Source organism: Mizuhopecten yessoensis, unplaced genomic scaffold, assembly GCF_002113885.1.
Source record: "Mizuhopecten yessoensis strain PY_sf001 unplaced genomic scaffold, ASM211388v2 scaffold716259, whole genome shotgun sequence".
Taxonomy (NCBI): Eukaryota; Metazoa; Mollusca; class Bivalvia; order Pectinida; family Pectinidae; genus Mizuhopecten; species Mizuhopecten yessoensis.
This window is the reverse complement of record NW_018480027.1, coordinates 237986-261183: the sequence shown is the minus strand read 5'-3', so window position 1 is coordinate 261183 and position 23198 is coordinate 237986. Positions and strand designations below refer to the sequence as shown.

The window sequence follows — 23198 nt, the reverse complement described above, 5'->3', positions numbered from 1 at the left end:
CATAATGTAAGGGGAAACATTTTCATTGCTTAGCTCATATAGTTCATAATGAGCAAACCTGAGAAATGCACAGCCAGACCAGGGATCAAACTTTGGACCTCCCAAACTCTAGATAGATGCTTTAACCAAATGGGCTTTCTGGTCACTGGCAATTGACCCCAGCCCACTTGAGCTACCTTCCTTTCTCCTTCAATGAAGTATTCATCCCAAAGGACACAGGAAACCCTATACTGTACCACCTTCTATGGGTATATACTTCATCGAGTGCCAAATGTAACAGATGAAAAAAAATGCACAGCCAGACCTTGGGACCCCCACTCGGCATTCTGAACTCTTGATGAATGCTCTAACCAATCAAGCTACCTGGTCACCAGTAGAGTTCAGCTACATTTGTTAACATATGCCTGTGTATCATATTTGATAACTCAAGGTCAGACAGACATATGCCTGGTGTACATATCTTTCAAAATGTCATAAGTCTGGTGTTGGGGCCACAGGAAACTCAAGCTAAGTCAACAGTGCACATCCTTATTGAACAGAACAGTTGGTAAGTGACAGCTAATTAACGTCTTACGATGAATCAATAAATTCAACCAGGAATTCACTAATTTTTTATCAACACTCCGATTAGGGCCTAATAATGAAAAGTGTGTGCATTGTGCAAAAGTCATTCTACTATAGCTGAGAATTACCCTTCGGCTCTGTCAGTTCTGACTACATGTAAAGTCAGGCAGGTGTCATAAATGCAGTCCTTTTCTAAGTCTTCCCCTTGCCATATTATGCATACACCAAATGCTTGAAACAAGGGTTGGTCACAAGCACCACTGTAACAAGAGAGGAAAAATGCATGGCCAGACCGGGTTTCGAACCCCAGACTCTCCAAACTCTAGACCGACGCTCAACTAATTGAGATATCTGGTTGCAGACGATCAATCCAGTTCAGTTCCGCTACACTATGTCAGTGTTGCATAACAGCTTTTAGCAAGAGGGGATTTCCCTTTAAAAAGGAAAACGAAAAGGTCCCAGCGACTCACTATAATAAACATCAATTGTCAGTCAATTACAAATAAGGTCCCTGAGATCCATCAAGTTGTAGACCAACTAAAACCTGATATAATAATAGGAACAGAGTCTTGGCTAAAACCTGAAATTAGTAATACAGAAATATTTCCAACTGACAACTACAACATATATAGGAAAGGCCGTCCCGATAAAAAAGGTGGTGGTGTATTCCTTGCAATTACTAAAGAGCTTATATCAGAAGAACAACCAGAGCTAGATACTAATTATAAATGCGAAATAATTTGGGCAAAAATAAATCTCTCCGGTTTGAAGTCCATCTACCTGGCTGCCTTCTATAAACCAAGTGAAATTGACCCTGATAGCACTGCACAACTGGACCTGTCCCTCTAACGAGTCCCTAGAAATGCCCACAAGTGGCTACTTGGTGACTTTAATCTCCCTAAGTATGACTGGCAACAACAATGCTATAAAAATAATTGCAATACTGCACCCTATTCTGATTTCCTTACCATCATAGAAAATCACAACCTTGAACAATTTGTAAAAATACCTACTCGTAAAGAGAATACATTTGACCTCTTCTTTCTCAATCAGCCATCTCTTGTCCACGAAATTAGAACCCTACCAAGTCTTGGAGCTGCTGATCATGACATAGTTTTTCATGAAACCCTTGTGACTTTTGGCCGACAACGGAAACAACCACGTCAAATAAAGCTATATAATAAAGCTGACTGGGATGCCATTAAGACTGACCTAATTTCTGTCACTACTTTATATCTGTCGACCACCCATAATTCCACAACAAAAGAAAAATGGTCAATCATAAAAACTAAACTAGATAGTATTATCCAATTTCATGTTCCAACAAAAATGACCAAATCAAAGGATAACCTACCCTGGATAAATAAAGACATAAAAATATCTATCAGAAAACATGACAAACCTTATAAGAAAATTAAGAGCACTTCCTTGGCACACCAACCAAAACTACATCAGAAAATAAAACTTATTAAAACAGAAATTCAAAGAAAATATGGCAAAGTTATTGGGCTTATGTGGAATCAATTGTTATCGATGACTCTGAAAATATCGACAAGGCCAAACCAAGTGAAAAAATCTGGTCCTTTGTTAAACAAGAGGCCCATGGGCCTTAACGGTCACCTGATATATTAATACAGAGAGTTGATTTTGTTTTTAACATGTACAGAAATATTATTCAAAGTGACAAAAAACAATAAAACCACCTTATTCAATATCTAGCATACAGATTTAAGACTAAAAAGTATTTGAAACTAGCACCTCTGATTCTAAACAAGGAAAATGAAGAAACTTTAGCACACTGACTCCTTTGGCCCCACCCTACAGCCCTTGGGACTAGGGCTGGCTCAAAATTTTCAAAGTATCAAACTATCAACTCAAGGTTATAATTCCAATCAAGTTATTAACATGTAATATTCAAAGTATCATTTGCCATTATAAACCATAATAAATTTTGCCATCTACCAGACTCTATCACAAGCCAAGTTAGACCTTTTGCAGACGACACTATTGTCTATGTAACTGTTTCATCCGTCTCTGATGCAGAAACACTACAAAAAGACTAAAATCTTCTGGAAAAGTAGGAACAAAATTGGTTAATGTCATTCAACCCTGATAAATGTGAAATTCTACACATCTCAAAGAAAAGGCTGACACACAATTTAACTATATTCTCCATGGACAAATTATAAAGCAAGCAGATTCGGCTAAATACCTGGGCTTAACCATCACCAAAAACTTTTCATGGAACACCCACATCAATAACATTACAAACAAGGCAAATTCATCCCTAAGATTCATTCGGAGAAACATTAAAACCACCAATCTAAAAACAAAAGAGTTAGCTTATAAAACTTATGTCTGCATGCCCACACATTGAATACTGTAGCCCCATCTGGGATCCATGGCAGGCAAACCTTACCCATAAAGTTGAAATGGTGCAGAGAAGAGCCGCCAGGTACACCCTTGGGTGCTATAACTACACCAGTAGTGTTACAGAAATGCTCCAAACCCTGAACTGGCAATCCCTTGAACAATGCCGTAAAATGACCTCCACCATATAACTATATAAAATCATAAACAGCCTTGTGGCATATGATGGCAACCTCCAAATTCTCCAGCGAACCCGACAACAGTAATTCCAGATTCCACACAGCTCCACAAATTATCATGCAAATTCAATCTTTCCTAGAACAATGTGTACCTGGAACAGCCTCCCAACCTTCATCGCCGACAGTGCAGACCTCTCAACACTGAAGGCAAATCTCTCTCACAAATTCTAAGCATACTGTACATGTTGTTTTTATCATTAAGTTCTAAAAGATAAAAAAATACTTGTATTTAACCGATCTCTTTGACGCCTCTAAATAATGTTCAGTATATTGAACGTTTTAGAGTATCCTGTTGAAGTTAAGCTCTGTATAATAACTGAGTATTTAAAGGTTAAATGCTGAAAAGTAGGTACATTTAATTATGACAGACTTTCTTTATTTCTTTGTGATTTTATTTTAGTCTTTAACATGTGGACTTTGCAAACATTTGTGTGCAATCGGCATTTAAACTCTTTGGTAAATTGGGTAACCATACAGCAAAGAAGGCCCAACAGATCGAGCTATCTTTGTGGTCCTCACCGTCCTGACTCCTGTTTCTGTTACTTTCGGTAAACGAGATTTAGGTTAACAATATCAATATATCTACAAGTTCACGAAAAAACGGCCGTCTGCAAAAAACATAAGTATCTTCCTGATAACAAATAAGAAGTTAGAATTTTAAGAGGGAGAAGTTAATCAAAGCACAGCGGCGCATGTAAGCCCCTAGTCCTACAAAAAAAATGTTTCAGATCAAAGTTGTACGTGACATGCAAAAAGGAATGCATAGATCGTGGTACAGGTAAAATATGGATAATTTACAAACCAACCTGCTAAATTAAACTTAGAATTATTAGTAATTTGGCATAAACATGCAGACAATATCATGACGTTTCGCATAACATAGCTAACCTTATGGTTTGGTTAATCAAACGTTTTTGAGAATACGAGCTGAGTATCAAATACGCTTGAAATGGGTGGTAGGTAAATCTTGTACGCCGTTCCCGGTCCCGGACTAAAAACCCGTACCAGGAAGACGCGATCCCTTCTTTTTTTTTATCAAATTATACAATAATTTCAAACATTATTTTCTAAATGTGACATCACTACAAAAATGCTTTTTAATCATCTGATAATTTAGAATAAGTCCGCGTATATAGGGGGTAAAACTTGTACGCCGCAGTCAACCGTGAAAATTACCAGTTTTTACTAATTATCCGAAATATAGAGTTTAATGGCATATTAATTTCAACTCCACAAAACAGAAACGCATTATTGTTTGTAATTATATAAGTTCCAAAAAAAAAAAATCACATGAAATATCGACTTTTTTATGTTACTTACACACAAGAAGTTAACGAGCGTTCGGTGAACCAAAACTACATCTTATGGCGCAATGTTTAGGAGGAAACAATATGGTTTTAATTTTATTTAAAATACAATTTACTACAAATAAAAGTCAATTTTTGAGCGACTTCAATTAAAATAAATAATTTCATAGGAAAAGCCATATTGTTGATTAATACTCGACCCTGCTTTACTTGACAAAAAATAGTTCATATACTCACTTGATTTTGCCAACTATAAAGATCCATTTTTGCGTATGAGCACGCAATTAGATAAGTCCGTGGTATTAGTATGCAAGATTCGATAAAATACTGTATTTTTTTAATCCCGTGCTGTACGTGTTTTGGGATATGCATGATGTACTTGTTAATCCAGAGTTTGGTAATATTAAGTTATTTCTATTTAACAAATGATACGCGGGTTATTTTGGGGGTAAACAATCCATTAGTTAACCGAATAATCATCCTGTGGAGTTTGTGTCAAGATCCTAGGACGTAACAAGTAATTTCAAGGTAAGAGAAAAAAAAATGTGTCGTTAGCAAAAAGACAAGAGGCTGACTGAAAATCGTCTGCAATATTATTTTACTTATTGGAAAAAAATAACGCAATTTTTTGTTTTGACCTTAAACTTCACTATCTGTTAGCATGCACTTTATTTCTTTCCTTCAGAGTACACAATAGATACCCCAGTTTCTACAACTTGAATACAAATGGAAAAGGATCCGGATACAAGTTACGAAAACGTATATCGTTCCGTTTCCTTTCATTATTTGTTGATCAATTTCAGTGAAATTTGGTAGTACGGTTGAATTTCCTAAGTACTGCCATTTTGGGTGCTGGCTCAAATGCAATACCCAAATATATAGAATCTTGTCGTTCGCTTTTAACAAAATTGTCCATCCAAGCATCTGGGGAATGCTAACATGAGAAAAAACTTTAAACCCGTTCCAAAACAATTTTCTGATCTCTACATATACAGTGTGCGCCGCGAATATCTGAAGTGGAGAGAGGACGAGCTATAATTTTGCTAGGTCAATCACAACGTCGCGTCAACTATATACTGTCCGTTTAGTTAGTCACCTTAGGCTCATTAGACAATATTAACAGCAAGGCCGTCCATCAGTGAACGTCAACGCGTTACGCCGCGACGTCAGGAAATCTATTCCGTCTTTGCGTATTGCAGAATTATCTTCTCTTGGGAGCAGGTATTGATTGTTACGTCACTTGTTTGTGAGAGTAAAGTCATAAATTTTTGAGAAAACGACGTAATTTTCTCAAACAAACCAATGACGTAACAATCAATACCTGCTCTCAAGAGAAGATAACTCTGCAATACGCAAAGACGGAATAGCGATACTTTGATCTGGTCACCCCCGGAACAGTTTTCAAATGAGACGCAATTAAACGACAAACAACGCATGGTGTTCGTGAACGCCGAGTGTACCGATAACAGTCGTAAATCGTCAAGTTTAATTAAGCTATGGCGTCCTTGGGTTGGACCGCAACTTAATCAAAGGTGACGTCAACGCCATCTGCAATGGTGCCCCAAATGTGCATGTTTACTGATGAATCTCGTTTTGCACTTTTGCGGTGCGATGGCCGCCAACGTATCTACCGACGTTCCGGTGAACGATATGCAGATTGTGAAGAATGCCTATTTCGGTTTGGAGAGACATCCCTAATGGTGCGTAATTATAAGTTGTCATACAGGTGAGGGTAGTCTCCCAGTCGTTAGATACCGGGACCATGTTCTCCGGCCCCACTTCATTCCTCGTATCCGTCAGTGGAGTCCAACCTTCCAGATAGACATTGCCAGACCACACGATGTAGTGGTGTGTCGTGCTTTACTAGCCAAAACAATGTCCCAGTACTTAATTGGCCATAATGCTATCCAGATTTGTCCTCCATTGACCATGTGGCACAAACTGGACAGACGGCTTCAAAACACACGCCATCATGCCACGTCGCTCAGGCACTTCTGGATGTATGGAATAACATTACAGTACGAAGAATAAACAGGCCGATGGTTCTGTAGTGAGGAGGGTACGGCGGTCGGGCAGTTATCTAGGCCCACGGAGGACAGACATCGAAGAGAGATTCGAATTACAACGTCATTCCTTACACCGCATGTGTTACAATATCAGTACCCCCATACTTTTTTCATAAAGGATCAAGGTGACTGTTAGACTTGACTCTGATGAAATATCTTTAATGAACTTTGCGAAATATACCACCCGAAATACATATTGCGTTAATATTTTTTTATGTCATTTATATATCAGCAATAATTATGGTCCGGGAAGTGAACCTATAACCACTACAGATTTATTGAAGCTTATATCCGAAAAGGAGATTTTCAACAAAGATTTTCTGTTTGCTATTTGAGAGATAATTTTGTAGCCATGCAAATAAACCACAAGAAATACCACATGCTTTTAATTAAACAAGACGACCTTTTTGCCAAACCCTACCAAGACCTTAAATATATAACAAGGCATACACATTTCTTATCATCTTAATATAATCAGGCGGTACGAAAATATTTTATCAACTGATATATACTGTGGAATGACCAGGCATGAACCCTGATTGGTACTCATACGAAGTCGGTGTCGCTCCTCTAAATGGATTGGTCAATTTTTTTGTTACTGAAACCAATCAAATAGCTTACCGCGTTCCCTCGGTTTTGTCACGACATTCCAAGGGTGTAGAAAAGATACGGGTACCTACAGCGGAACCCTTGGATTTCGAAGATGACCATATGGGTTGGTGTTCTCTCTGTTTTTAACATTGAAATCTAACGGAGAGACCTATAGACGCCCGTATACGATCAATGCAGTAGTATTTAATACAACTCTGCTGTACGGGCAGTACATATTGTTACAGAGACTTGTTACATGATAAAGTATATATGCATCATAGCCAGAATGAAGATTAACAGCCCAAAAAGGCAAGTGAGCGCGTGTCTTGTATTTACAGCTTCGGCTTTTCATGAAATGCAATAGCAAACAAACGACACGGGATATTTACCCAAGGTTCATATAGTTACGTTACGGTGTAATTATACTGCATGATGACTAGAAACTTGAAGTGCCACGAGAGTGTCATCAGGAGACACGTGTAATTTGTGGGTTTATACAATGTATAACAATTGCAAATATCGTTTTTGACCTAAGCAGGGTCTTCAAAATAGGGCTTCAAATAGTGTTTGGCCTTGCGACCTGACTGCGAGATACATTTTTAAATTTTAGTACGTACAATAATGTAGCCATCTAGCTCCCTTGCACAACCGCACTGAGAGGAGAATGCTGTTGAGAAAGTCGCGCTAAAATATGGACTTTCACAGAATAGATCGTGACACATTCACTGTATCTTGACAGTTTGTTCATTTCGAACCATATCTAAGCTTCAGATACGAAAGTACCCTAATAATCTCTTACAGTTATTCCCACAAGCTATCAACTACAAACAAACACTACTAGAGCTTAAATTTGATGACCTTAGAATGACTCCTCCTCCAGCGTGTTCTTGCTCCATGTCCCCTATACAACTATAGTCCGGCTGGACATGTTTTAATTGGCGATCTAAATATTATCCATAATGTCAATTATGGTCCTAAGGATCGAGAGAAAGGAAACTATAATTTCAAGATTCTGCTGGATTCTGTGGAAAACTACGCCAGACAATTGGCAAAACAAGAGCATGTTTACTTAAATTCAATTTCATAATGGGTCACATGTATTAGGTCCATAATGGGTCACATGTATTAGGTCCATAATGGTTCACATGTATTAGGTCCATAATGGGTCTCGTGTATTAGGTCCATAATGGTTCACATGTATTAGGTCCATAATGGTTCACATGTATTAGGTCCATCATTCATAATGGGTCACATGTATGAGGTCCAGAATGGGTCACATGTATTAGGTCCATCATTCATAATGAGTCACATGTATTAGGTCCATAATGGGTCACATGTATTAGGTCCATCATTCATAAAAGATTTGTTGCTTGGAATCTAAAACGAAAACAAAGCACATATTAAATGCCCATATCGATAGCTCACTCTGTCAAAACCATGTGCACCCATGGCCAACGATCTACACGATATGTATGTGGGTCTGCAAACAAAGCCTCTATTAACGAAATCATTGTCTGTAAGTAATATTACGTTACCTGCTTGCAAAACGAACTAGGCTTGCTCGATAACCAAGGAAACCCTGTCTGTGCAATGTAAATTTCCAAGTTTTCCAAAGACGAAATAGTATATAATCACGCTTCTGTATTACAATCTTATCGACTACTAGCGCGAGTTGCCTTTGGTCCTAACACCAGATTTAGACATTTTGACATATAGATGTCTGGGGACGAGACATCTACATGTATATGTCAAAATGTCCCAAGTCTGGTGTTAGGGCCAGAGGAAACTCGGGCTAGTCGAATACCCACTAATGAATAACATACCAACCTACCTGCCCCGTTTGTTTTTGATTCCGAAACTTTTCAAGAACGTTTTATCGCTGGCTCTTCTAATTGCTCAACCAAACAATTATCTAAAGGTCTCACTACCATTAAATTGGGGATGGTCATACTGTGACACTGTATACACAAAAGGGAAATTGAATGTGGATTTATAAAAGTTCAAAAGATCTTTTGGTCAATCTTTAACATCCTCTTCTCAAAAAAGTTTCTTCTCTAAAAATTCCGACTTTTAAAACCTTCACAATACCATACCTCATACCAAACTGAAGGAATGCCTTCATTCTCTAATTACTATGAGAGGTTTTATTCAATAGAGGCGAACGGCGATATAAATATGTGGTTGTAAATTATTCTGGAGCTGATTTTGTGAAAAGCACAACAAAGGTCATAATAAATTATTGAATACCTTGCTAACAATGCTTTTGCTGAGTTCGGTGGCAAGATTTTCCAGCAGGTTGCAGGCATTCTTATTGAAAATTTGTCGATTTGTTTTTATTTTCATATGAAGCTGCATTAATTGACGAGCTTATCAGGACTAGTACATTGTAACATAAATCTAGCCAAGTCTCTTAATTTCACATCCTGATGAAGATATGCAGTATTTAAATAAAACGTTAAATGTATTGACCACATCGATCTTATGTACCCTCCTAACTTCAACTCAAGGAAACACTGACCCTTCTACTTAAGCCGCTTTCCTACCTTCATTTGCAACATGCCCGAAAAGTACCAGCTTACTTCTAGTTGTACAAAGACGGTATCCTCTTTCGAATTGTGAAATTTCCCTTTTTTGATAGTTACATCCCTGCTTCCCCATACATACGGTGTTTACATGTCACAGTTGATTCAGTATTCAAGAGCCTGCTCCGAATATCATCACTTCTTTGATAGATGTCACCTACAGACGGAAAAACTTCAAACATATACAACCCAAGGTTTCAAAAAATGCCATCTGATGAAGACTATGACCAAGTTTTATGGTCCCCATCACGATCTCATCTGGAAATGTTCTATATTTCTTTGTGATGTGAAGGTCGATTTTTATAGTATGCCATTAGTTTGCGATGCGGTTTTGTTGCTGCTACCCTGAGTTCTCATGCCATGACATGACCTTACTTGGATTATACCTAGATTTATCATGCAGGGTCATTGATTAAGCAGGAGATACTTGCCCTTATGGAACACCTGGTCTTATTTGTCTTGTACCGGAAGGGTATCCATGATAATCTTTCCTATATTCCTATCTTGCCCAAATTGTTTTATTAACACCTAAGTATTCTCGTCATTTTTTTTTTCTTTTTCAAATGTGAAGCCATCTTCAACTGATATTCAGTATATTTCAGTGTGCACATATTCAAATAATTTGTGCACCCTGTACCACACCTAACTAATAAATGTGTTTTTTTAGTGTGTGAATTCAAACAAAAATAAAAGTCATTTTCCTAATCCTTTTTATTCTAGGCTAAACACCAACTTAATCGCACATAGTGATTCTTAAGTAGTTCATCAATGACTAAAGTTGGTACAGTTCAGAAACTTCATCGACAGATACATGTAAAACCCTCCCAAACTTGTAGCAAATAACAAGTAATGCAGAAAATACTAGAGAAATATTCATTTATTAAAATGTACAGGAAGTGAAACATATTTACGAAATTAATTCTTTCCAAAAATGGCAACGCATTTGTTATGGAAATCTCCAGCTGCTGTATTTTCGTATATCAATTTTAATGAAATACATTCTGATACTTTTTCCATCTCTTTGATTAACAATCACAGAACACGGCAAACTAAATTGAAACGAATCAAAAAGGCATCAGACTTAAAGGAAGTTGCTTTCACAAGGTTGAAATTTTGAACCGTCATAAGGCTATGAGGTGAAATGATTGCACAAAAACAGTTTATGGAACTACTGGTATTCAGGCAGGCCGCATTGGCCAGCTCTATCAATGAGAACGATAATGTGCTTCAGCCATAGACGATATAAAAATATCAACTGAAACTATTTCAAAATGAAATCATCCAGATCTAAAGTCGGATGTGGAGGATTTACTAAATGTGTACCGTTTTCTTTGTAATGTTTTTGATGATCTTAAAAATGGCTGCAGGAAATTCAGAAAAAAACAAGAGCCATTGATACAGTGTACATGTCAAAATATGCCTCCAGTTCTGACAAAGTCCAAATTTCAATGGTCGATTAATTAAGTATTTCTATACAAAATATATCACAAATTTTGTGTGGTACATATTTGTAATAAGTTTATCTACATTCACATGTAACAATATGTAAACATACTTTTCACTATATAAGGTTCAGGGTACACAGATACAAAGTGCGACTTGTCAACCTGTCTTCATGATTCAGCAGATTTCACACTTTATACAAAATAAAATTACTGAAAAAGGAACTAAATAAGCACTTATTTCAATTTTAGGTTGTCAATTCAGAGAGGCCTAACAAAATGAATAAATACAAATTTCACTGCACCTGCTGGACATATTGTCCAATTACAAGACGCATGGCCAATTTATCAAATGAATGCAATAAACAATGAAGTAATGTTTGAAAATAGCACAGACATTCACACATTGATTGGCAAATAACATGGACATTCAAACATTGATTGAAAAAAACACATGTTTACCACCTTCTAATACCAAACATTTTCTTTATGAATGTATACCTGACAGCATAACAATATTCAGGCCAAACCTCAATATTTATCAAACAAGGTTACCGCGAGCGGTATATAATACGCCCGCCACACATTGAATGAGCAGTTGTTTGTATGATTGAAATATATGAAGTATTTGTGAGTAATTGATATTAAAAGAGAAATCATTCAACATAACTGGTAGATCAATGAGTGCAATACAACATCATGGAACGCATGCATCGCATTAATGAAACCAAGGGGAATAACTCCAATAATTACGGTCGGATAATGGCGGTTATCGAACTTGTCCGAGGTTTCATGGTAATTAACCTTGTTGTGAAGTTTGAAGTTAATCCGTTAATAATTACTCGAGATATCGAGCGGACACTGTTTCGGCAAGTCCATAAAGGGGCATAACTCCACAAATTATGGTCGGATAATGGCGGTTATCAAACTTGTCCGAGCTTTCATGGTAATTAACCTTGTTGTGAAGTTTGAAGTTAATCCGTTAATAATTACTCGAGATATCGAGCGGACATCGTTCGCATGCCCGCCCGCCCGCTACAGAAATCACAACAGATCCTTTTAAGAACTGCATTGGGAGATGATTACAGTCAATTACCATGCCTAGTTTCAGGCACCAAAAGTACAACTCAAGTTTCCCTGTGCCATGTTCATGTGAAAGTCATTGTCATTCCCAAATTACTAAAGTTTCGGCAGCGAGGAACGAGCAAGGGCTTGGCTCGATGACCACTCAAAATCATGTTGGCGCAAGGTTGGACAAGAATTCGCATCTTGCATGAGATTGCTCATGACAAAGCCAACACATCCGCTATTTTAAAACATACAGTTCTTGACAAAATATATATAAATAGTATCCCAATTATTATTCCAATTGTTATGGATTTTGAAAGTACAATGACACTGTTGATAAATGAATAAAGCAATATCATCGGAAATAATAAATTATTGTAACATGCATAAACACTAATATTGGTTACAAAACCATCAGCCATATTAAAAGAAGAGGAAAAGTGAAAAATGTATTCAGCGTTTGACATTTGTTCACCTGCACACTCTAGTCTAATACAAAATCTATAAATCTCTACTCGTGAACATCAATGTGGGCTAAAATACACAACATTCGGTAAACACACAAATAGGACTGAACACAATTACTAGTCTCACACATCCACATAAATGAAAAATCAATTATATATTTACACTTAATAGAATCTTGTTATGCCTATTTGGCCTTTGTATAAGATTCCACATTAAGACTCAGTTTACTTATCTATATAGTGGATAACAATCTAAATGGATTAGTTTACTCTTATATGAAAAGCAATACAGAGAAACGTTCATCTTGGAAAAAAAGTCTAAGGTACTAGTAAAAAATTTCAATTCTGCAAATATTATGTTTGAGCAATAACAAATATCAGTCGTTTTGCATGAAAAGATGTTTTGCAAGATATCTATATTGAGATAACATACTGGCCTGTTAATTAACAAGATTTTTTCTTTTTTTAATTCAAGTGCTTACAGAAATACATCTTTACAGCTCAAGAAGCAGGAATGTCTTTTAAAAACAGTTTTCTTTGTCTGTAAAGTATATTTTACTGAATACAGCAAACCAGGAATAAAATGATCTGGTGTCTGTTACACAAACAAGTGTCTTTCAGATTTTTGACATTGCATGTCACAAGCTGATGCTAATGAAAATATTAGTTACTTATTAATATAATACATTGCATCAATAAAGTTGAGGTTAATCAGCCAGCAAGTTGTGTCATATCAAACACAGGAAGAAAACATCCATGTACATTAATGTAGAGTTATCAGAGTGGTCAGGTGTCAGGTTGATAGACCCAACAACATGTGTAGGAATCAGGAAGATTTCCTGCTTAATTCAAGATTCCTCAGATGGACCTACTGATCAGTCAACTAGGTAGTGGGCTTATTTCTTTTAGCCAATCAGAATATGAGTTACAAAGAGTTGACATGATTAACATGTTGTCTATCAATTAAGAAAAAAAAATGTGAACACATGACCAACCTTGTAAGTCCCCGCCCATCTACTATACTACATACTTATTATCAAAAATATGTATCATCATTTTATTTTCAATTCGAAGTTGTTAATTTTAAATGCTTGGTTTGTAGGTATAATTGGAGGACCATAGCATTATTGTCTGCAAAGTATATGTTACAAAGTGTGGCAGTAGGCCCAGACTTATTGTCTGCAAAATATATGTTACAAAGTGTGGCAGTAGGTCCAGACTTATTGTCTGCAAAGTATATGTTACAAAGTGTGGCAGTAGGTCCAGACTTATTGTAAGTCTAGGAAAATAGAATACTTTGGTGTCTCTTACATATATAACCAAACAAGTATTTTGTGGTTGCATTACTGTTGAAGGGTGTTTTAAAGAAAAAAATCTAGTGAGATCTGCTGCTGGTATAATACATGTCAGTATTGCTGCAATAATTTAAGTTGAATTTTATTATTCAAAATGGATAAACCATCTACAAACTTGTACTGATATTGTACACAATTTGTTATGCAAGATAAAGCAAAAACTAATGTTGATATACCATTTAAGACGGCATGCAAACAGGTGCAGTTTCAATAATATTGCAAATATGAGATTCTATGTGTCCATGATGATTGCGTTGACAGCACTATGAGCCTCAGTAGCCATGGCAACAGCACTCGCCTCACTTGCAGCTTTCTCAGCTGTGGCACTGCCCTCTCGCTCATGGTATTCCTTTACTTCTCGGTCATATCTTTCCTTCTCCTGCTCGTACAAATCATAAAACACCTGAAACCCAGAACAAATACCAATAACTTTCATCCCCTACAATTTAGGCCTTATGTTAAGTAGACACTATAGTCTATAACATTTGGGGAATTATAATTATATTTTTTTTTTTTTTTTTTTTTTTTTTAGAATTATAACTGAAACAAGTGACACAACAAAATGACTATACAGATGTGCTATGAATGTCCAGAAGGCAACAACTTGGGTGTGAAAATATTTCGGTTTATGATTATATTACAGTACAGTAAAACCTCAAAATAATGGTTCTTGCGTCATAGGTCAACGTTGTACCTAAATGTTCCCTTTCTTCCTTTTTCTCACCAATTCCTTTATACATAGATCTATCAGTATATCGTGAAACCATTGCGGAACAAATTCTGGTAATATAGTGAGATTTTACACATGCTCTATATCTAGTAGTAATCACACAGTTTCAAGATAGTGCCTAGTTGACACACATTTTCAGCATGTTTGTCTCAATTATTTATTAAACTTTTAGCTATAACGCAGATTTATTATATAATTCTAATAAGATAATGTAGCCCACCAGCTTAGATGATACAAGCAGCCAAAGATAATACATAAATATGTAGATCTTTGCAAGTTATCCAATCTTTTTGATTTGTCAATCCTATAGAGTTAACCACTGTGTAAACTGTAAGTAAGTATACATATTGGAAACTGGTATTTTTCTGGTATGACTATAGCTTTGGTAAATCATTTCTGAAAAGAAAAACATACCATGCAGGACTTTCATGAGACATAATAGATAAACAAATGTTGAAATGTAAATTAACAACAGTGTTCCGAGTGCAAAAATTCAGTGGGGCCAAAAAGGGATTCAAACCCTAGACTTCAAATTGTTCTACAGTCATTATATTCAAATGAAAGGTAAGGGGAGGTTACTGTATATAGGACAAACCACAGTGCAGTGGGACATGGATCCTTAATATGAAAATGTGTACAAGTTTTGCTACATCCTCAACTCACCCTTTTTTGTTCTGGATTTAGACTGTTCCACAGGTGAGCCAATCTTTTAGTAAGTTCATGGTTTGAGATCTCCTCTTTATTTTCCTGTATAAAACAATTCCATTATGTGAACAAGCTTGATCAAGTGACCAACACCAAAGTCTCACATTTACCTTGCTATAACAAATACACTGTAAAAGAATGTTGAGTGTGAATCACTTGGTGTCATTCATACTTAATTTCCACAATTATCATCACTAAAAATTTGGAGAGAAAAGAAAAAGATATTATTATCACAATAATTTTGCTCAGTTTGTCTGAAATTCAAATATTCATGATAATTTCTTTGTAATCAGCCTTCTGCATTAATTATACACAAGAGGCCCAAGGGCCTTAGCGGTCACCTGAGTTATATCATAAGTACTGGTAGCTTTATTTTATTGTTTAGATGTGATGTGGAAATCAGCATGTAAACTAAGTGAAATACAATACTTGTCATGTATGGATAAGAATTTGAAAATATTGGTAAATGTTCCCTTTGGGGCCCCGCCCTAGCCCCTGGGGATGGGGCAGGAATCCTAATTTTACAAAGTAAAACTCTCATTTACCCAAGATGATTCTGACTAAGTTTGAGCAATTTTCTGCTGAAAATGGATAAAATATATACCGAAAAGTGTTATTTCCCTATATAAACTATATTAAACGTTACCCCCTCCCCAAGGGAGAACGGATAGCTCGGGGTCCTGATATTTTCAATTTAAATAAAGCCCCTGATGATCTTTCTTTCCACGTAAAGAAAATCACTGTAGTACCTCTGAGTCTGGAGAAGAAGATTTTTGAAATATTGATTAATTTTCCCTTTGGGGCCCCGCCCTGGCCCCAGGGGTTGGGGTAGGAATCCCAATTTTACAATTTTGAAGCCTCATCTTCCAAGGATGATTCTGACCAAGTTTGAAAAAAATCCATCCACTGGTTCTTGAGACGAAGTTGAAAATGTAAAAGTTTACGCACGACGGACGACGACGGACGAAAAGCGATTAGAATAGGTCACTTGAGCAAAGCTCAGGTGACCTAATAATAAATAATTATTCTTGAGATCTTTGTGTAAATAATTCTCGGCGTAACCCAATTTTTTGTCAAGTATTTTGTTACTGACTTTGTGATAGAAAGATTAATGATTCGTAGAGATATTCAAATTTGTGATTAACTCTATAGATCTCCAGCCTTCAATGGTTGAAGTTTGGTAAGATATTCAAATTCATATTTAACTATCCAAATGAATCAATAATTGTTTAAAAGCTATCTTAATTTGTGATTAACTTCATGCATGAATGATTCATTGTCCATGATATACAGTCGAACCTCGTTATCTCAAACTCGTATAACTCGAAGACCCCGTTTAACTCGAAGTATTTCATCGGTCCCGGCCAAAACTCTTCTTAATCTTAGTAATAAAAACTCTGATAATTCGAACTCTGAACTTTTATTATACATAAAAATATCTCCTACCTCGAAGTTTCTTAAGATTTACAAGTCTATCATATATTCTTTAATTATTTGATACATATTAGACGAAGTGCTACCGTAAACATCATTCTAATTGAGCAGCTTACGCTCGGTCATAATTACTTCGATTTAAAAATATTAGCCACACTTATGGCATTAAAATGTGTTTGACTGTAAAAACACTTTGTACAAATAAAGAAACAAACTTCATCAATGTTGATTAACAACAATTAGTACTCACTGCGAGCCCGTAAACAATTTGAAAGGCACTTTATTTTCACCAAAGCTGCTGACACATTCTAACTGGAAAATGGGTCACAGTGTGTGGTCAAGCGTAAATAAGCTCCACAGTAAAAATCACAACCTAGGACTGGTTCGTCGGTTTATGTTTTTACAGGAGCTTGTATGGCACTGATAATTAATTGAGAGATTTAGGAACAATGCGATAATTATTGTTGAGTACGTCGTGTTGAGGAGATGTCAAGTGTCATTGGGGTCTATAAATGTGGATATGTTTCCCGATTAACTCATTCCCATTTCGGAATGTCGAGATCAACTGAGCAATCCAACGTGTACGCTCCAATACAGTGATTTGTGTAAAGACTTGCGCACTTTCATTTCCGCATTGAAATTTCTATCAGCATAGTACGAGGTCGGAGACAGCATGTGTGTTTATTATAACATTATTTAATTAATGAATATGATAATGAATATGTAGTTAATTTTTATTTTATATAGTTATCTTTTTGTCATTTATCGACTGTTTAAATACGTTGATTGTCAGAGAAATCATATTGGACCAAACACTTTACCAAGCTTTATGCCAAACACAGGAACTCGCTTAACTCGAATACTCGGATAACTCGAAGTTTCCCAACGATCCCGTCGACTTCGAGATAACGAGGTTCGACTGTACATGTATTGAATTAAATTTCTGTTAGATATTCTCCAGCAATGATTTAATCAACACATGTCAAGATATTAAAACTTGTGATTAATATCTAGTGACATTAGGCCACAGTGATTGTGTTAAAATGATAGCTATATACATTGGGATTAACCTTGAGGTAAGCCTCCTGAACAGTCGCCCTCTGTTGCTGACAGAACAAGAGGAAGGCATTGGCAGGTTTTTTTGGAGCGCTGGGATCCTTCTCCTTGTCAGACTTTGCCTTCTTGGGTTTTCCAGAAGATGTAGCTGTCGGACTACCATGGGATCCAACTTCCGCCATTCCATGGGCAGCCAAGATTGGATTTATTGAAGATAAAATGTCTGCCACTGGACGCTCCTGTTTGACCTTTGGTGGCTGGGTATCTGGAATAAGCTCCCCTCCATTCTTTGTTGGTCGTATCCTTTTAAAGATCTGATCCTCCTAGAAAATAAATTTGTTTGTTACCATGTAAATGCTGTTTAACAAATCTGCAATTGTTTATGTAACGAGGTAATCTGGTAGTCTTAATATAATAATAAGAAATCCTTCTTATATGAATTTTTTATCAAAGTTCTGAAAGAATATTTTATCCAAAAATATAATAGTCCTCAAGTACAATGTTTGCAATGATATTAAAATTATCAATAACAAACTTACTTTTAAGCCGAGTCGATGACATCCCTTTTACAGAGAAGTTGGTGTAAAAACAATCACAAACATGAGGTGCAAGCTTGCTCAATGAACTTTTACAATGACAAGTTTTAATTTCTATTAACTTACCTCCCACATGAGGGGTACTTGTGACTCCTGATAAGAATCACCGTACTCGTCTAACTTACTGGCCAGATATCTAAAACAACAATGTCAATCATAAGAGTACACATCACACACTCTGTGTTGTACAATATTTAATGTACCTCAAGCATTGACAAATTACTTATGATAAGCTAATTTATATAATAATCAGCTATAACGGATAATCTTGCAATTGGATTCAAACTAAACTGTGTGATAAATGGCAAGGGTTAATATAATTTCTCATAACCAATCATTGTTAAGAAGGGTTAGACACTAACTACTTTAGCTGTGGTACCCACAAGGCAGAGTTCACCGATCAGGATGTTGATCCAAGGGACCAATAAAAAGCTATAGATAATGTGAATAAATAATAATCAGGTAAAGTCATTGAGAAGGGGAGAAGAGAATATCATTTGTGATAGCTCGATGTTCCAGGCGTATTTGTGTTATTATATACATCTAAATGAGTAATGACCGAATGCTTGTGTAATGGCAAATTGGTGGTGCAAATTGGCACAACATTCATGTGTTACTATAGCTAGGTATCATCACACTAAAACAGACTGGGGGATCAAGCTATCATATTTATCTCAACCATGGTTGTTAATTTAAAATTGTCAACAGATATTGAAGTTTTACTGTGTCTCAGAAGAGAAGAAATCTTCAGTAAGTAAGTGAGAAATCTGTATCTCATAGACCCATCGTTTATGGTGTGGAAATCCTCAGTTCTAAACTTACACTGCCAATAGGTGTAATTACCAAGACTACAATATAAATAATTATTAAGAGGTAATATGGTTCATTATTGGCTCTTTTATGGAAACAATTCCCTTCTAAATGTATTTTTAACAACAAAAGGCCCAATGGGCCTGCATCGCTCACCTGGTATAAATCTCACACTTGTAACCTTCAAAGTCATTCACTTTAACAAACATATATAGTAGTCCTTGATCCCAGCATGCTACTGACTAAATATCATCACCCTGGGCATTTTAATTATTCAGGAGAGGTTGTTTAACCCTTTCACCCCTATGTAACTTTAGTAGACTCTACCATGCATTGATATGGATGAGTCCATTATGGTCTACAGTGTTGAAAGGGTTAAAGTTTTTAACACATTTGACCCCTGTGACCTTGCATATGGGTGAAGGTCATTCATTTGAAAAAATTTTGTAGCCCTTCAACCAAGCATGCTACTGGCCAAATATCATCACCCTGGGCATTTGGTTATGAGAAGAAGTTGTTTAAAGTTTTCAAACAAATTTGACCCCTGTGACCTTGAATATGGGTGATGGTCATTTATTTGAACAAACTTTATAGAACTTCATCTCAGCATGCTACTGGCCAAATATCATCTCCCTGTGCAGTTTGGTTATCGAGAAGAAGTTGTTTAAAGTTTTTAACATATTTGACCCCTGTGACCTTGAATATGGGTGAAGGTCATTCATTTTTACAAGCTTTGTAGCCCTTCATCCCAGTTTGCTTCTGGCCAAATATCAACACCCTAGGCCTTTCGGTTATTAAGAAGAAGTCGTTTAAAGTAAAATATTGACGCCGGATGGACGCCGCGCCACAGGATAACCTCACTTGGCACTTCGTGCCAGGTGAGCTAATAAGTTATTGTTTCACACTTAGGGTTACCACAGATGCTGTTTATTTTTAGATTATGTAATAATAGGTGTGATTTTATACCTTCGTTCTCTCTTCCATCTTTTAATGAGCTTCTTCACATGCTGAATTCTGTTCACAACTTTTTCATTTGCCTGCAAAATAAAATGAATAGTTTAGATCTTGTTTCTTCCTAACTAATGCATAATGTGAACTTGCACAGCCCCACTAGTACTATAAAACTACTCTTCATTAGTTGTAATTTTATGAAATTTCTAAGCTTTACCTGTTAGCTTAAATTCTTCACTTTCACACAATGCCTCTCAAACCAAATGTTCTTCTGTTAGATTTCCTGCATTTCATGATCATCCCCCACTTTTAATTCAAGAGTTAGGTTAATCACTATATTCAAAACATATTTAACAGTTTTAATTAATATCTGACAAGATATAACTCTGAAAATGATTGTAGTCCTTCAGACTTCTTTGCATTCTTTGACCTTCTTCCTTAATGCGAAATATTTCCATACTCATGACTTTCGCTGCCCTGGGTACAGATGCAAATTTAAGTATCGCTTGGTCTGTCTGCTGTTTTAAACATGATTATTACGGGAATATTTTTGTACCTAGCTATTTGACCATTAAAACCTAAATGTTGTCTTGATTGGAAACTGTCATTTTCACCAAATTACAACTAAAGTATGCATTGAATTGTTTATTCTTATGCAATGAACAGTTTTGATAATCGGAGAACACCAATACGTGTATACCCAAATTAAAATAAGTGTCAACCAAAATACCAATTTTTTTCAGTGAGTCAAGATCATGATTACCTTAGGTTGAAACATACCTAATTTTTGCTTTGGTCTTGCTACAAATATTTTTTTCCTGTTAGAATTATCAAGCACTTAAAAATTAAGACAGTGAGGCAAAATTGGACTGGGGCTATTGTCAGCAACCAGGTAGCTCAATTGGTAGACGTGTCTCATGGAGTTTGGAGGTCCCAGGTTTGAATCCTAGCCTGGACATGTATTTTTAGAGTACAAGGTGATCAAGAAAACTAGGTAATTGGGGATACCCAAACATGAGTTGTCAATAGTGTTATCGCTGGGGCGAAAATTCAGAAAAGGAGACAGTTCGGAGGGTCCCAGTTTCAATCCCAGTCTGGCTGTGCATAATATTTTTGCTCTTTGGTTATATATATGTAAAACAGGCCAATGAAAATTTCATTTGGAATTTAAGCTTTATCATATTTAAGAAATCTAATTTAATGTACATTATAAATATCCTCAATGCATGTCAGTCAATGTGAGTATAAATTCCAAGTTCTAAGACTGCAGGTGTCTTGTTTTAGTCAGTACATACAACACTACTTTATATATGCATCCATTTCTCATATCTGAAATGGAAAGGATCAATTCTATTTGCAGTGCTCTTATGCTGTGCGCATGTGCTTGCGCGGCTGAAAGGTTTTTCCAGACCATCTCGGAAAGTCGAGGGAGTCCGCACAGCCCGTTTAAAAATATATTTTAATCAGTTCAAAAAAGTTTCATTATCTCATGCAAAGTAATATTTTATATCAATTGGTGTAAATATGTTTGCGCTGAAGTTGTTAAATATCAGAAGTTCAAGGAAGAATCCTGCTGCACATGAACAGGTTGGGCACAACAGCGCATATGGGTAATAATGCTGCATTCGGGTAACAGTTACCAGTTACCAATTTCAGTAACAATTTTATAACGGAAATTGGGAATTAAGTGAAATAAAAACACACAAAGTTCTTTTAAACACTTGGAGCAAAAAAGGGTGTCATTCTGTAAACTAAATCAAATAAATAACACAATGAAGTACATTTTACTACTAGCTTATCTCCCCCTACGTATACTGCCCTAGTTTAGAACTTTAAGGATCAGACATCCAAATGATCAGCATTTTTTGAGTTAAAACTTTTTTCTTAATAATTCAATATTCTAGAGACGGTGGCCAGTCTAATGTGACAGGTGAGCATGCTTTTTTATGTGTGCTATTTATAGCTTCTGTACAACACACTATAAGCAATGGAGGTGATACAATTTGTCATTTTCATACATTTACATTTGACAATTGTTACAGTACCTCATTGTATTTTTTATTTGATTAACGTTGAAAGAATGACGCCCTTTTTTGTTCATAATGTGTTAAAGAACTTTGTGTGTTTATTTCACTTTATTACCCATTTCAATAATAAAACCAACCTGCTGAAGAGGCGATTCGTCGAAACAGGTAACTTGAAAAACAGAATGATAAAAACACTGTTTTCAGTTCAATTAAAACACTATATACTAGCTTCCTGATGATACATACTTGTTGTAGTTGTTCACATTTCTTCCTTAGTGAAAAATATTTCTTCAGAAAAGCATTTTCGTTTGCTAACACTGCTAGCTGCGCTTCCAGACCTTCCGACATTTTGATTGAGGGGAGCTTACTCCAACATACTGTACAAACTAAATTCTCTAATGATGAAATGGAAGCGGAGAAAATATCCGGAATCTCGTTACAGGAATCACGCAACTAATTAAAATTGGCAAATCAGTAGTCAGTGTTTGTACTTCCAACGTAAAATTAGAGAAGAATTTAAAATGTAGCGATTATGACAGATATATGAATTATTGAAAACAACAGGTACTGGTAACTTACAAATTAAAATATTGTACATTGTAGGTAGACTGCTGTACTGATATGTCTGAACGGAAGTATATAAAGAAGTAAAAAGAGGGACTTTCCGAGTCATTGGTCAACGGTTGCACTACAAGTTCGTGTCCCATTCTATGTTATGTGATTCTTTCTGAAATCAGTATTTTAATAAAAGTTTAAGTAACTTTTGGTGTTTTGTTTTTTGTTTATATAGTAAATACAAGATACAAGATACATTTTTTTTATTTAAAGTCGTATATGT

General features: G+C 36.0%; 2 protein-coding genes across 4 annotated transcripts in view; both read right to left on the bottom strand.

Moving 5' to 3' along the window:
* The window catches only part of LOC110442393 (UPF0415 protein C7orf25 homolog), a 196287-nt gene extending 192206 nt beyond the window's left edge, over nucleotides 1–4081 (bottom strand). Inside the window, exon 1 of one of the 2 annotated variants that reach the window (XM_021485979.1) lies at nucleotides 4062–4081. The gene's annotated coding sequence lies outside the window, so the exon portion shown is untranslated. Of the gene's footprint in view, nucleotides 1–3979 lie in introns of both variants that reach the window. The other variant, XM_021485977.1, reaches the window with a different exon arrangement.
* A 9821-nt stretch (nucleotides 4082–13902) lies between these two features.
* On the bottom strand, nucleotides 13903–22764 carry LOC110442398 (FACT complex subunit SSRP1-like). 2 transcript variants are annotated; one of them, XM_021485990.1, is made up of 6 exons: nucleotides 22607–22764; nucleotides 20349–20419; nucleotides 18639–18708; nucleotides 17979–18299; nucleotides 15445–15528; nucleotides 13903–14454 (listed from the first exon to the last, which is right to left on the bottom strand). In XM_021485990.1, exons 1-6 carry the CDS (start codon nucleotides 22706–22708, stop codon nucleotides 14284–14286), a joined length of 819 nt encoding a protein of 272 aa, XP_021341665.1. In that variant the 5' UTR covers nucleotides 22709–22764; the 3' UTR covers nucleotides 13903–14283. The 2 variants fall into 2 exon arrangements, with proteins under 2 accessions (XP_021341665.1, XP_021341666.1); XM_021485991.1 differs by having other exon boundaries at nucleotides 17991–18299; nucleotides 22607–22759.
* Nucleotides 22765–23198: the final 434 nt, after the last annotated feature.

Excerpts from the sequence above, each read along its gene's own strand:
- LOC110442398 (XM_021485990.1), bottom strand. The coding sequence starts at position 22,708 with ATGTCGGAAGGTCTGGAAGCGCAGCTAGCAGTGTTAGCAAACGAAAAT. Across the intron at positions 18,300-18,638 it reads AAGTACCCCTCATGTGGGAG|GAGGATCAGATCTTTAAAAG; the intron begins GTAAGTTAATAG and ends TTTATTTTCTAG. Across the intron at positions 15,529-17,978 it reads ACCTCAAGGTTAATCCCAAT|GAAAATAAAGAGGAGATCTC; the intron begins GTATATAGCTAT and ends TGTTTTATACAG.